Here is a 12,722-nt window from a genome sequence, read left to right as displayed (position 1 = left end):
AATCTAATCTTTCCCGATATCCAGCACATAAACCAATTTCTCCCCGCTGACTTTGTTGGACTTTAGGAGCTCCAGCCCTTCGAGGACACCGCTCAATCCTTTTCCAACTCTTGGACGATGGACCTTGATTTTGCCCTCCTGCAGGAGGTTGCGACTGGACTCCCAGAAAGTCTTTGCGAATTGAAAGTCGGGAGTGCTGGCCGGGATTTCGCGTGCGCCGAATGTGAAGCTCTCGCCTAGAGCAGTATACGCGAGGGTGACAGAGACTTCGACGTCCCCCCGACCCAGATCAACTGGAAGGAGGGCAGCGTACTTCGAACCAGGCGCAGTGGTTAGTGCGTTGGCGCAAATTGCAGCAGACGAAGCGAGGGAGACCGTATCCCACGCCAAGGCGAGTCTACTCTGCGAAAACTTGCGAATGTCTGCCGCACAATGCTCGTCGTTATAATCGAAGACTGCATCAGCTCCAAGTGATTTGACAAACTCGAAGTTTCGTGCAGAGCAAGTCGTTAACACCGTATAGCCAGAGAGCTTAGCGTACTGGATGCCCAAGCTGCCAGTTGCGGTGCTTCCTCCATAGATCAAAATTTGTTGCCCCGTCGTGGTGGGAGAAGCTGGGGGCGCCAGTTTGAGTTCCTGATACAGGCCTTGTCCGACCGTCGTAATGCCTACGCCCAGCGTGGCAGCTTCCTCAAAGCTAAGGTTCTCGGGGACCTTGATTTGCAGGTCGCCTTTAACGACGATATATTCTGCAAAAGTTCCATCTTCGTGCTGGACAGCATTTGAACCATGCGCAAAACCACAGATGCGGTCGCCTTTCTTGAATGCCTTTGTGACCTTTGAGCCAACCTCAACAACCGTCCCGGCGTAGTCGCACCCGACTAGCGGACCCGGTACCTGCACCAAGCTTTGTATATGTTTCCAGTCGGTTGGATTGACGGCTACGGCCGCCGTCTTGACCAGAATGTAATCATCTCGTAGTTTAGGAACGGGTCGGTCGTGCACGAGTTGCGCAGCCCCTTGTCGCTCTATTACAACGGCGCTCTGAACAGCCATCGTATCTGGATTTGCAGTGCGAACGTAAGATCTTGTGATTACGTGCTGGTAGCTGGGCTGGCGACAGTTTATTGCAAGTTGTAATGGAGCTTTTTGCCTGGACAGCGTGAACACTCGTTTGGGTATAAAGCTCATTTGATGTATTTTATAGCTGAGGCACCTCATACGAAGTGTTGGCGACTGCGCGTGCGAAGATGGCGGGTGATTTGAGCATCTATGCAGGTTGACACACATTCATCATTACGAGAACACCTTGGAATACCCATATACTACTGACGCGCGAACAGTGTTTTTGGTTGACAGCTGACAAACGGCATCCGCCAAGGGGCCGAAGACCCACCTCGGCATTGAGTAAACCTCATCCCCACACTCTTATTTCAACCGCTGGCGGAGGTTGCGGTGGGCCGCTTTTATTAGCCTCTTGGTCCGAAACAGCACGCCACGGAACGGAATAAGCAATAGCCACCTCGGCAATGAATAATCATTCTCCATTTTATCTCTTTCCGTCAACCCAATTGCTTATCTCGAGCCGCGGCGCAGTACGATGACGTTGGCGGGGTTGGCGGGGTTGGCGGGTCCCCTCGCGGGGTGGAGGGTGGTTACTTTGCATGGCTGCTAGACAAATAGTGTGGATCACGGCACAGAATGGTGTCACGAAAAAAAAAGATGAGGTGTGAGTGAAACTTGCGTGAATGTATTGTTTGCGACATTTGTCCGCTCCTGTTCTGCCCACTTCACATACTCAAGTCTCTTTTGTGAATCAGTGAGACACGCAGCTCGTTTAACGCTCCTGTATGCGTGTATGGTGAGATCCTAGTTTACTCGCCCAGTAATGCAATTGTTCACTTGATTAGTGATGCCGGATCATGCTCCTGCCGTGGCTGCAAGAATCTACCTCCAGCGCCGCAGATCTTCGGGCGACCCCTGAAGCGAGTCCCTTGCGCGATGGTACGCTGCGATTCGGTTCCTGCGTTTGGGAATCGGTTGATGGGCTATCGACGTGCGGGTTCATGTGCGGTGTAGTAGCCATTTCGCTGCCCCTAGTACCGACAAAACCCTAGTTCTGTTTTCCGGTTACTGTGGGTGTTTCGCAGCTAGCTTAGAGCAGAAACAGGCGATATTAGTAATGCGGCGCTCTTAAAGTCTGGCCTCGGCCCGGAACCGCCATTGCCCGGGCAAACACACAAAGTCAGGTAGAATGCGTGATTAACCGGGTCCGATGCAGCCAGCTTTCTCAATAAATATGCTCTTGGGCCTTTTCCAGCGTGGACTACCACTGTATATCTTCCATCCAGAAATCTTTTGACCGACTATTCCTAATGGCTTTGCCTCGGAAGAGCATCGAATTTAGTGCCTCTGATGGCACTACACTTAGAGGATGGCTATATCCTCGCCAACAAGCGTCACCATGCGTAATCATGTCACATGGCGTGAGTATTTCCATAGTAACGCTAGTTGGCATCCGAGTTGACAAGCCAGCTTGCGGGTATCCGTCATTTTCTGTTACCTGCATTCGCGTCGAGATTCCATGAAGCCGGATGCGTTGTGTTGTTATACGACAACCGCAATTGGGGAGATAGCGATGGGTTTCCACGGCAAGAGTCAAACCCTTCTCTACAGCAAACGGATTACTATGATGCCTTCAACTTTGCGGTGACGCTTCCCTGCGTGGACATCTCACGGGTGGTGTACTGGGGCACCAGTTTCTCCGGAGGCAACGCTATCTATGCCGCTGCTGTAGACAAACGCATCAAAGCAGTCATAGTACAAGCGCCGGCAGTCTCGGGCGAAACACGATCCATCGCGTTCCAAGATCGGATTTCGGCGGTGTTAGAGGATAGGACCCTCATTGCGGCTGGCTCACAGGCTAGCCGCGTGCCAGTTATAGCTTCGACTCGGCAGGCTGCCGAGACCGGGTCCGAGGAAGTTATGTTTCCCGGTTTACACGCCTACGACATCATGCGCGGCCAATACGAATGCGGGGGAAGGTGGGAGAATTTTGTGACTTCGCAAACTCAGCTGCATATGCTAGAGTTCGAGGCGCAAGCAATGATTCATCGGATCTCGCCAACACCACTGCTTATGGTCATCCCTGGGAAAGATGTGCTAGTGTCCACGTCCTCTCAGCTGGTGGCGTTTGGCAAAGCCCGCGAACCGAAGAAAATGTTTTACTTAGAAGATGCTGGGCATTTTGATATCTATTTGGGCGACGCCTTTGACAAGAACATTGAAACGCAGCTAGAGTTTCTTCGAGAACAAGTGGGTATTTAAGAATACAATTTCAGTGATGGGAGCTATTAAAAACTGTATCACATCTAAATTAGCCGAGTGCCCTTACTATGATGAGCTCTTCATATATGAACGAACCTCAAATCGTAGTTTCTCTACAGGCTTAGGATTGTTACGATACACTAGCCCAATGCAACAAACACGCCTTTATGATTAAGGATCGAAGGCTAATAGTCAAAACAATTGTTTGCCTCCGCCGTAAAGTGTAGACATGGTCATTATTAGCCTTGCTGCCGAATCTTCCTCTTATCTCAGGATTTATTGCGATTGTGGAATACCAAGATACAGACCAGAAAGTAGAGAGCCCGGAGCCAAGTCGCATCACAGCCTTTAAGGTCGAAATAAGTCAATTATCAGTGGAGACCCGAGGTCCGTGATCAACCCAAGCGCCTAGTAGTAGTCGAACCTTCGTCCACGCAACAGGCGAACCCAGAACATGTTGCCGCTATTCGACTTCGTGTAGACCTTCGGCGGGGAGAGAGATGAATATGCGATTGTCTATTTGCCAAAGAGGCCATCTCAAAGCCAAAATTAAAAAATGCCACGGGTATCATATCTTGTCGGCTAGCAGGAGGCGATAGTATCTATTTAGAGATAACCGAAACTATACATACAACGCAACTATCTTTCCTCCTTCCACAGATATACCATCTAGACGTGATGCTTGACCGCCGGATGTCGAAACATAAAGTACGTTCTTGTCCAGCCATGTCCTTCCAAAGGCTGCAGAAGTAGCCCCAGACACTAATGTAGAATTCGTCTTTCCAGCTACTAACCTTGTTTTGCCATACGGCCCAACTCTGAATAACTCGTTTACGAAACCGGCAGCAATGTACGCCCTGTCCTCGGCATCGATGGCAAAATCATCTGGCATGAAGTCAATGCCAATCACATCGTATGGGCCAATAGCCTCTCCGGTGGTTTGGTTAATCGGTGTGCGACCAAAGAGCTGTCTTTCTGTGTTGGTATAGTATAGGTATTCTTGGTGGACCCTAATACCGTTGATGCCGATTGGTAGACTGGCGTTCGCTTCCGGTTTAAACGTGTCGTCGCGTAGCGCAATAGAGTATTTCCCCGCCTGGATGTCGACGCGATAGATCACTCCGCGGGTGCTATCGCTCACGAGAACTGTGTTTCCTTCTGAGTTGAGTGTCGTCATTCCATTCAGAAACTGCGCTTCTGGTATATCAACGATCTTAGAAACCTCGGCTTCGCCTTGGTCTTTCAGAGCGACCTTCCAGACCGAGAACGATTTTGGAATAGGACCTGAAGCCCCTGTGTAATTCCCGCTAGCAACCGCAAAGTGGTCATTGGCAATTTCTGAAATTCCGAGCAGACCGATGTACCCGGGAAATCGATGGATAAGCCTTGCTGAGTTCGAGCTTCGCGGATCGATTTCATATAACTCCGGTCGATCTAGAAGCGTGACGAGCAAGTTGCCGTTTGGACGCGAGATGATATTTTCGACCCAGGTACCATTTGCAAACTGGTAGACGGTCCGAGCCATGTGGTTGGGGGTTGACGCCTCTAAGGTAGTGGCGAGAGGAATGGCATTGGCAAGAGTGACTAACGCCAAGGGAGCAAAAAGCCATGCGTAGAGAGCCATGGTAGCAAATGATCGCATTTTTTGTATGGTATGATAGCAATACATGCACCTACCGTAGAGCCGGAAGAAACAGGCTAGGTCTTTATACGCAAAGCTACCTGTCGGTCACCCATGGCTTGGAATGCCTTTCCGACCGACCAGAACTTTCTCCTCCATCGTCGAGTAAAATATCTGACGATAGTAATTGCATCGAGGTGGCAAGCTCAGCTGATCAATCTCGAGAACCGTGCGGTGTGGGCCGAACAAGACTGTCAAGGAGACTTATTAAGTCGGTGGAGTCGGTTCGCGCGCCGTGGACCCATGTTCGATCATGCGCGCGTTGGCGGACCCGCAAACTGCCCCAACCCTCGGCGGCTCCACACCAGAAATCGCTCTTTGTTTGTCATCAGGGTAGCATCCGACCTCGCGATCTGCGTTACTGATCAAGCCCGACCATCACCGCCTTATTAGCGTGCGGCATGTGCTAGAAGATAACAAGCTCCACGTATAAGGCTATCGCGGCTCATCCGGGCTGAGCGACGCCGACCACCACTACATCGGCGTAACCATGGCCGGCATCGCAACCTACGCCAAGATTGAGTTGGACACAAGCGGTATTCGTAATGCAGCAAAGAATCGTGACGGTCAGAAACGCGGACGGCCAAGGCTAGAGACTGGAACAACTGTTGTCCAGGTACGACATCAAATACAACAGTATGTACACCGGGCCTCGCTGACGATGAAACCTCTACAAGCAACGGCGGGAGCAGATGCGACAGGCGCAAAAGAGGCATCAGCTAAAAAATGAAAGACGATTGACCGAACTCCAAGAGGAGAATACACGACTGCGGAAGATACTATGCAATGTGCACGAACTCGTTACTGGTGTTGCAAGTGAGGCTGCACCCGAAAGGGAGCATGGGTATATGCCACAGCTGGCATTTCTACTCCAAACAATGACTGCCAGTGGAATGTTGAAATCGAAGCGCACTTGCACCCAGGGTGCATCGGACCAGGCAATCATAGATCTGCTCAGCTCCCGCAAGGCGGAACTGCCACCCCCTGGAGCGAGCAGTCGGCAGAATGGCACGTATATCTGGGGCCTCAAGGTAAGCGACGAGTAAGCTTAACTTGGCTGGTAGAAATGTTGTCGACATCAAGTCGCTCTTTTTAGCTCTCTAGTTTCGGCATCAGAGTCTATAGAAATTGTCCCAGAAAACATGAACCCGCGTCAAGAAGAACCTGTCTTTACAGTGACCAAGCCTTGAGCATCCTCTTCCGTCCGTGTCAATATCCCCCGGCTTGTATGCCTCGTGTGCCTGTTTTCATGTCCATGTCCATGTGCAGAGGAGAAGCTGAAACCCTACTACACTAAGTAATAGGGGAGCAGCACTGGGCCTGTCCATAGGTGCCCTGGGGGGGGATGAAGCGGCATCCATTGCAGGTGCAGCTGCTCGGGTTGTTGACGACGTCGATGCAGCATTCCGTGCCGCTTCCTGGACGCGGGAGGCAGTTGCCCGGGCAAAGGTTGTCGCAAAGGCTGGCCGACTCTGGGAGGGCCATGACTGACGGCATCAAGGCCGCCACCGTAAGGAGTAAAGCTTGGATGCGCATGATGAGATAGTGCAATAGGTATAAGAGTCGAAAGTTGGAGAAGCGAGTTGGTGATCAGAGACTTTTCATCTTCATTTGATAGACGGCACCTATACTTTATATACAACACTCGCATGATAACGCTCACGCTGTTGAAAGGAACATTCCGTGGCGGGTCCGACCACCTGCCGTAAGCTTCCTATAGCACGAGTCGATCGTCACCTCAAAGACCAATGTCGGTATGGCTATGGCGAGGTGTTTCCAGAGACGAATAGGCGCAAGTCATCTCCTTGGTCATAGCTAGCGCTTTGCGAACCCTTCTATGCATCACGGTGAGCGGTGTGATTTTAGTCTGTTTCCACTTGCAAGGAGCGACGTATCATAGTATCCCTGCTTTAGTAAGACTTTAGCTGCTTTCCTTAGGAATCATCATGGGCTTATATACAAGGGCCGAACGTTGAGGCGTAGCTTCTGCTTACTTTTTTTGGAATCTTTCATACTCTAGATGGCGATCCTCAGCGCTACGGGAAGCGCGTATTGCATAACTAGCTTGCATTGACCCAAATAGTTGACCACGACGGCTTTGAGGACATCCGCAATGGACATTGAGGAATCGTTCCGACACTTGCATATGCAGCACGGCGTGACCTCCCAGAAAAGTCTGGGTGGAAAACTGCGACGAAATTGTACAACCTGCGAAGTATTAATATGACGAGCAAAGCCCATTTCCTGCTACACGTCCTCTCGCGTCTTTCATAGAAAGCTTCATTCCACTTCATCTTTTAGCCAAGACAACTTTGAAGTAAGCCAAGCTCATCCGAAAACAATTCTCGGCTGCCGGATCATTCTTTTTTTCTGACTGACTAAAAACAGTAAGATGTTCGCACGATCATGGGTATACAGTGCTACGGTACTGCTCAGCCTTTCTTGGACGGGGCTCGCCGGCTGTCCTACCCACTCTCTTGACGAGCTACGATGGAGAGTGAGGTGCTTTGGCGACAACCACGATCCCTGGCCACAGGATATTTGGAATACCGTCTGGGACGTGAGAGCCCAGATCTGCGAGACGGAGGGACACCCAAATCTAGCGCCCGTTAGGGAACGCCACGCCTACGGATTCAGATTCTACGACGATGGTAGTTGGGATGAGGCGAGGCTGTGCTGCTTCGACGCCATGGAGGCCATCATTTGGTCATGCATGGACACTTCCGCAGGCAAATACAGTACTGGGGGAGAGCTGTGTTTGGCCGACGACGGGAAGTGTTTGAATCAATACCAGCTTCAAGCGATTAAGTAGCTGTTTTGCCGGGGGGCTGGCGGTACAGGCGGGAGTTACAACTTAACTGGCGATATCTTTGTTACCGTCGCATATTCGTCAAATGAGCTAGCGCTATAGCCACCCTTCGTGCCAGCCAGGTTTGAACGAGACAATTGCAAAACATAAACCGTGTGTGTCATCCAGAAAGGTCTCGTTTGGGAAATGGTGAATAGTGGTTTCTCAGTGAGCTCGTAGAGGAGTCTGACACCCTGACAAACTACCTAGCGCTGCTCTGGTGTAGACGACGCCGCACACAACGTCGTGGGTGCCGGAGACATGCCATCAGTTCCATATTAGGTTGATCCCAGGATCTATATTCGCCAATTCTTGCTGTATGAGCTCAGAGCCGAGCCCGAAGCCCTTTCTCTTCAAGAATATAGTAACGCGTAAAATAATCCAAGCAATGAGGGTTTGCCACAGTCGAGCTGAGACGCTGAGGAATCTTGCCGTTGCTGATAATTTGTTTGACCAATGTTTCAATCTTCTTGCCATTCACCGTCAGGGGTATCTCGGGGACTGGTACAATGAAGCGTGGCACATGTCGCGCAGTAAGACCCGAGCGAATGGCTTCACGCAAATTCTCTCCCACCGTGCCATCGTAGCGACATCCCTCACGCATTATGACGAAGAGGAAGACGGACTCATCGTTATCGAGGCCTTCGCGTCTCCTTCCGACGCACAGTGTCGTATCGATAATGTCAGTGAATGGATGGGCTTCCGTGATGGAATAGATCTCCGACGAGCCGAAACGGATCCCTTGAGGGTTGAGAACGCCGTCACTGGGCAAATGATTAGCATCTGGCTACTAAAGTAAATTAGTCAAAGAGGGAGCCGCTTTGTTCCTCTTACCTCCTACCGTGAATCTGGGATCCACTAGTTAAAGGGTTAAAGCTTGCCCAGTCGTGCTGGGCCCAGCAAGGAAATTCGAACCGTTCAAAGTAGCTTGCCGCATACAACTTGTTCCCTTCATCTCCCCACATATACACTGGCATCGAAGGAAAAGGCTGTCGACATATCATCTCGCCAGCGCGGCCAAGATGTTTCACGGACTCGCCGGTTATAGGGTCCGCGATATCGATGTCGTGGCCCAGTATTGGGAGCTGTAGCTCGCCCGGATACAATGGGCCGGCAGGGTCAGTACCTATCCATGATGTCGCAATATCAGTGCCTCCAGTGACGCTGGTGAGGTGTATGGTGCGAGGGAAGACCTGATAGAACCAGTGGTATTGGGCGGCGGCCAGATGTGCTCCCCCCGTTTGCACCATCCGCAGCGCAGCGCTGCTGAGAGAGTTCTTCGGTAGCACACCGCTAGACTCTAGTTGCTGAAGATAGCGAGGTGATACACCCCAGTAGGCCACGTTGTGTCGTTGCACAATATCTAGCATATGCGCGGGCGCGGGAAAGGTCGGCGAGCCGTCGTAGAGAACAAGTGTGGCGCCAACCGACAAATGGCCAATCATGATGTTCCATAAGACCCAAGAAGGGCTGGAATACTGAAAGACAACCTCTCCAGGCTTGAGGGAGTTGTGGAGCATCGAGACCTTTTTGTGTTGCAGTATGACTCCGTGTTGATGGACAAGGCATTTCGGTGGTCCGGACGTGCCACTAGAATAGAGGATGTAGAGAGGGAAGGAGAAGGGCAATCTCTTGAACTCAAGCTTATCTGACCGTTGTGATGAGGACAGAAAGTCAGACATGGTCGTAAAACTGTGTTCTGTATTGCCATGAAGATGTATCATGACCACCATTGGCTTGGTAGGCAACCGAGACAGGATGGAAGAAATCTTGGTCACATTTTCCCGCTGGCGGCCTTTGTACGTGACATGGCTGTCGGCAAACAAGATCGATGCGCCAATAAGCTTCAGACGTGAAACACATCCCTATACCGGGATTAACATATAATGCCAAAAGTCATTTGTTTCCGTTGGCTTAAAACTTACATCATCGCCTAGGTCAGACGCAATGGAGGTGTATATTGCGCCCAAGCTTGCAGCGGCTAAGAATATGGCCACCGACCAGACTGAGGTGGAAATAAGAGCCGCAACCCGGTCTCCTTCCTTGATGCCACTTCTCTTAAGGGCACTCCGGATGATCCTGACCTGCTCACGCAGTTCCGCCCACGACTTTCGCTCACCCTCCAAGCCTTGCCCCTCACGTAATCCAATCAACGCCAAAGCGTCATCGTGCAGCTGAGGCTGGATCAAGACATTCTCGGCATAGTTGATGACAGATCCCTCAAAGAACTGCGGAAATTTATTGATTGGTATGTTTGGGTCATATGCGCGCGTGGTCGTCGGGGGCAGGTCCGGCACAATGCCAACGTAAGACCATAAATCGATCCAGAATTCCTGTGGGAAAGAGACCGACCATTTTTGAAGCTCCTGAGAGTTCTTCAGGCTGACATTAAATTTCCCATTAATATGCGCTCGATATTGATTCATGGGAATGGAGTCATGGGGTGCGCATGGCTCCCATATGGGCTTCGGCGCCGCGTCGGACTGGGCGGTTTGGACGACCTTTTCTGATTTCGCCATGATGTCTGTACTTCCGGTCCAATTACGTTGGCAACTCATGATATTAAGTGTCAGTAAAATACTTCCGCAAGACATGAGGCAATTCCCGGTACAAGACGCACCGCGCGTGTGCAAGAATAATGCCGAAAATCGCCGAATAGGCACGGCGAATTTCGGAGTTTCCGCTCGGCACAGAAATCTCCGGAGAAAATCGCCAGCGGACAATAGCCATATAATTTGACCACAAATGCACCAACACACAAAGTGCCAATATTAGCTTTGTACGCGTAAAGATACTGAAAGAATGAACCCTTCAACAGTGGACACGGGGTACCGGCTGCATCCTGCGCCACTTGCAAACCCAGTAACGTCAGACGCGTATTTCCAGCGTGTGCTATACTCTTATTTGGGGCCTGCGCTTGTCAAAAACGTCCTCCCTGGATTGATACAGTTCGGCGACGAAGCAGTGTCTGACACTGTACACAACTGGATCGCTAACTCCGAAAAGGAAGAGCCATATCTGAAGCAGTACGATGCGTGGGGTAGGAGATATCCCTATGACAAGCTCGTCACCTCGGAGGGATGGAAAAGACTTGGTCAATGGGGCACGAGAAGCGGGTAAGACACTAGCACACAGTCATTTCCTCATCCTGTCTTCCATGACCCTAAACGATGCCCAGCGTTGTCTCATTGGGATATGAACCCGAGTTTGGGGCTTTTCGCAGGCTGGTGCAACATTCTTTGTACGTGCATCAACCCAACCCGCTTTGGCAAATCAACGCTTACAGTCGCAGTAACTACATTTTTTCTGCGTCCTCGGGGGTGCGATCTTGTCCAGTGTCCATGACAAGCGGCGCCGCTCGCTTGGTCATGCGTCACTTACCTGGCTTGCCTGATGAGCATCCCTTTCACGAGGTCTTCAGGAAGCTCATCTCCCGTGAGGACGCCTGGGTCTCCAGCCAGTGGATGACAGAGCGCCCAGGCGGCAGCGATGTTCGTAACTCCGAGACCGTTGCCGTGCACTCGCCCCTGCCCAACAAATCAAGCACAATCGGCCGCATCGATGAGGGGGACTATCTCCTCTCTGGCTTCAAGTGGTTCGCTTCTGCGGCTGATTGCGACGTGGCTCTGATATTGGCCAAGACCGATTCCGGGGAGCTCAGTCTGTTCCTGGCGCCGACCAGGACTACGTGTTCTGGAGCAAACGGCAAACAGTTTGAAACGACAAATGGAGCCAGGATACACAGAATGAAGAATAAAATGGGCACCAAGGAACTTCCAACAGCCGAAATTGAACTGAGGGACGCTCGCGCCTGGATGATTGGCCCAAAGGACAAGGGAATTTCGACCATTGCGCTGCTGCTCAATGTCACAAGAACTCACAACTTCATCACCGCCCTGTCCTGCTGGAGACGGGCAATGCACATTGCCAAGTCCTTTGCAAAAGCTCGCCAGGTCCTAGATCAGCCTCTCTGGACTTTTCCGATGCACGTAAGGCTTCTGTCAAATCTGGAAGTCAAGCATCATGGTGCGATGCAGTTGGCCTTCTTTACGACATCCTTACTCAGCTTTACAGATTACGGGTTTCCGGAGTCGGCATCCGTCGCACATCTTCCTCTCCCAGACCCAGGGCGGCACACAGAGGTACTTCTCCGAACGCTGACAGCCACCACCAAAGCCATCATTTGCAAGGTTGCCACGTTGGCCCTGCAGGAATGCCAGGAAGCCTTAGGCGGCGTGGGCTATCTAGATGATCCCGACGACCCCGAGTTCAACATTTCTCGCTTGTTTCGCGACACTGCTGCCAACATGACGTGGGAAGGGACAACCAATGTGCTGGCTAGCGAGGTTGTCCGACACGTGTTGAACCGGGATCACCTCGACATCGTCGCCGGCTGGATGCGACAGGCCATTGAGAAAATAACCGATCCAGACCTCAAGAGCAGCCTGGGACATTCGTCTTCCAAGTTTTTCGATGACCTTGCCGCCTACAAGAGCAACATCGGAGCAGCCCTAGCACATGGACGGCAGCAAATGTTTACTTTAGGGTGGCTCATTAGCGGTGTCTTACTAGCGCTAGACGCTGAGCGGGATCGCGACGAGATTGCATTTGAAGTTGCGAAACGGTGGGTCCTCCGTGGCGAGGGAGGCTTCGGCGAGTTCGTTTTGCCAGGCGTCATGCAGGTCGGCCACAGCGAGATTCGAGTCTCGGAAAGAGAGCAGAGGGAATGGGACTGTCGAATTGTATGGGGGTTGGAGTTGCCGCTTGATGCCGCCCAAGGTTTCCGCCCTATGGTGAACAAGCCCCGATTGTAATGGGTATGAGGCACATCTCAGCGCGATTGACGCTGTCATTCCGTAATAACCT

The 12,722-nt window shown here is 51.5% G+C and overlaps 3 protein-coding genes across 3 annotated transcripts; 2 read left to right on the top strand and 1 right to left on the bottom strand.

Annotated features, from left to right (window-relative positions):
* Positions 1-3: 3 nt before the first annotated feature.
* Positions 4-1,056, bottom strand: JDV02_003529 (uncharacterized protein; the record flags this gene model as incomplete). The annotated part of the gene is made up of 1 exon (XM_047984660.1): positions 4-1,056. One exon carries the CDS (start codon positions 1,054-1,056, stop codon positions 4-6), a length of 1,053 nt encoding a protein of 350 aa, XP_047840634.1.
* A 4,329-nt stretch (positions 1,057-5,385) lies between these two features.
* JDV02_003528 (uncharacterized protein) lies at positions 5,386-6,124 on the top strand. Its single transcript, XM_047984659.1, has 2 exons — positions 5,386-5,624; positions 5,686-6,124. The coding sequence occupies exons 1-2, from the start codon at positions 5,499-5,501 to the stop codon at positions 6,052-6,054; spliced, it is 495 nt and encodes a 164-aa protein (XP_047840633.1). The 5' UTR covers positions 5,386-5,498; the 3' UTR covers positions 6,055-6,124.
* A 5,100-nt stretch (positions 6,125-11,224) lies between these two features.
* On the top strand, positions 11,225-12,670 carry JDV02_003527 (uncharacterized protein; the record flags this gene model as incomplete). Its single annotated transcript, XM_047984658.1, has 1 exon — positions 11,225-12,670. One exon carries the CDS (start codon positions 11,225-11,227, stop codon positions 12,668-12,670), a length of 1,446 nt encoding a protein of 481 aa, XP_047840632.1.
* Positions 12,671-12,722: the final 52 nt, after the last annotated feature.

The sequence above is a fragment of the Purpureocillium takamizusanense genome, chromosome 2 (assembly GCF_022605165.1).
Source record: "Purpureocillium takamizusanense chromosome 2, complete sequence".
Lineage (NCBI taxonomy): Eukaryota > Fungi > Ascomycota > Sordariomycetes > Hypocreales > Ophiocordycipitaceae > Purpureocillium > Purpureocillium takamizusanense.
Note: the sequence above shows the minus strand (reverse complement) of the source record. Positions and strands in the feature narration are given on the sequence as shown.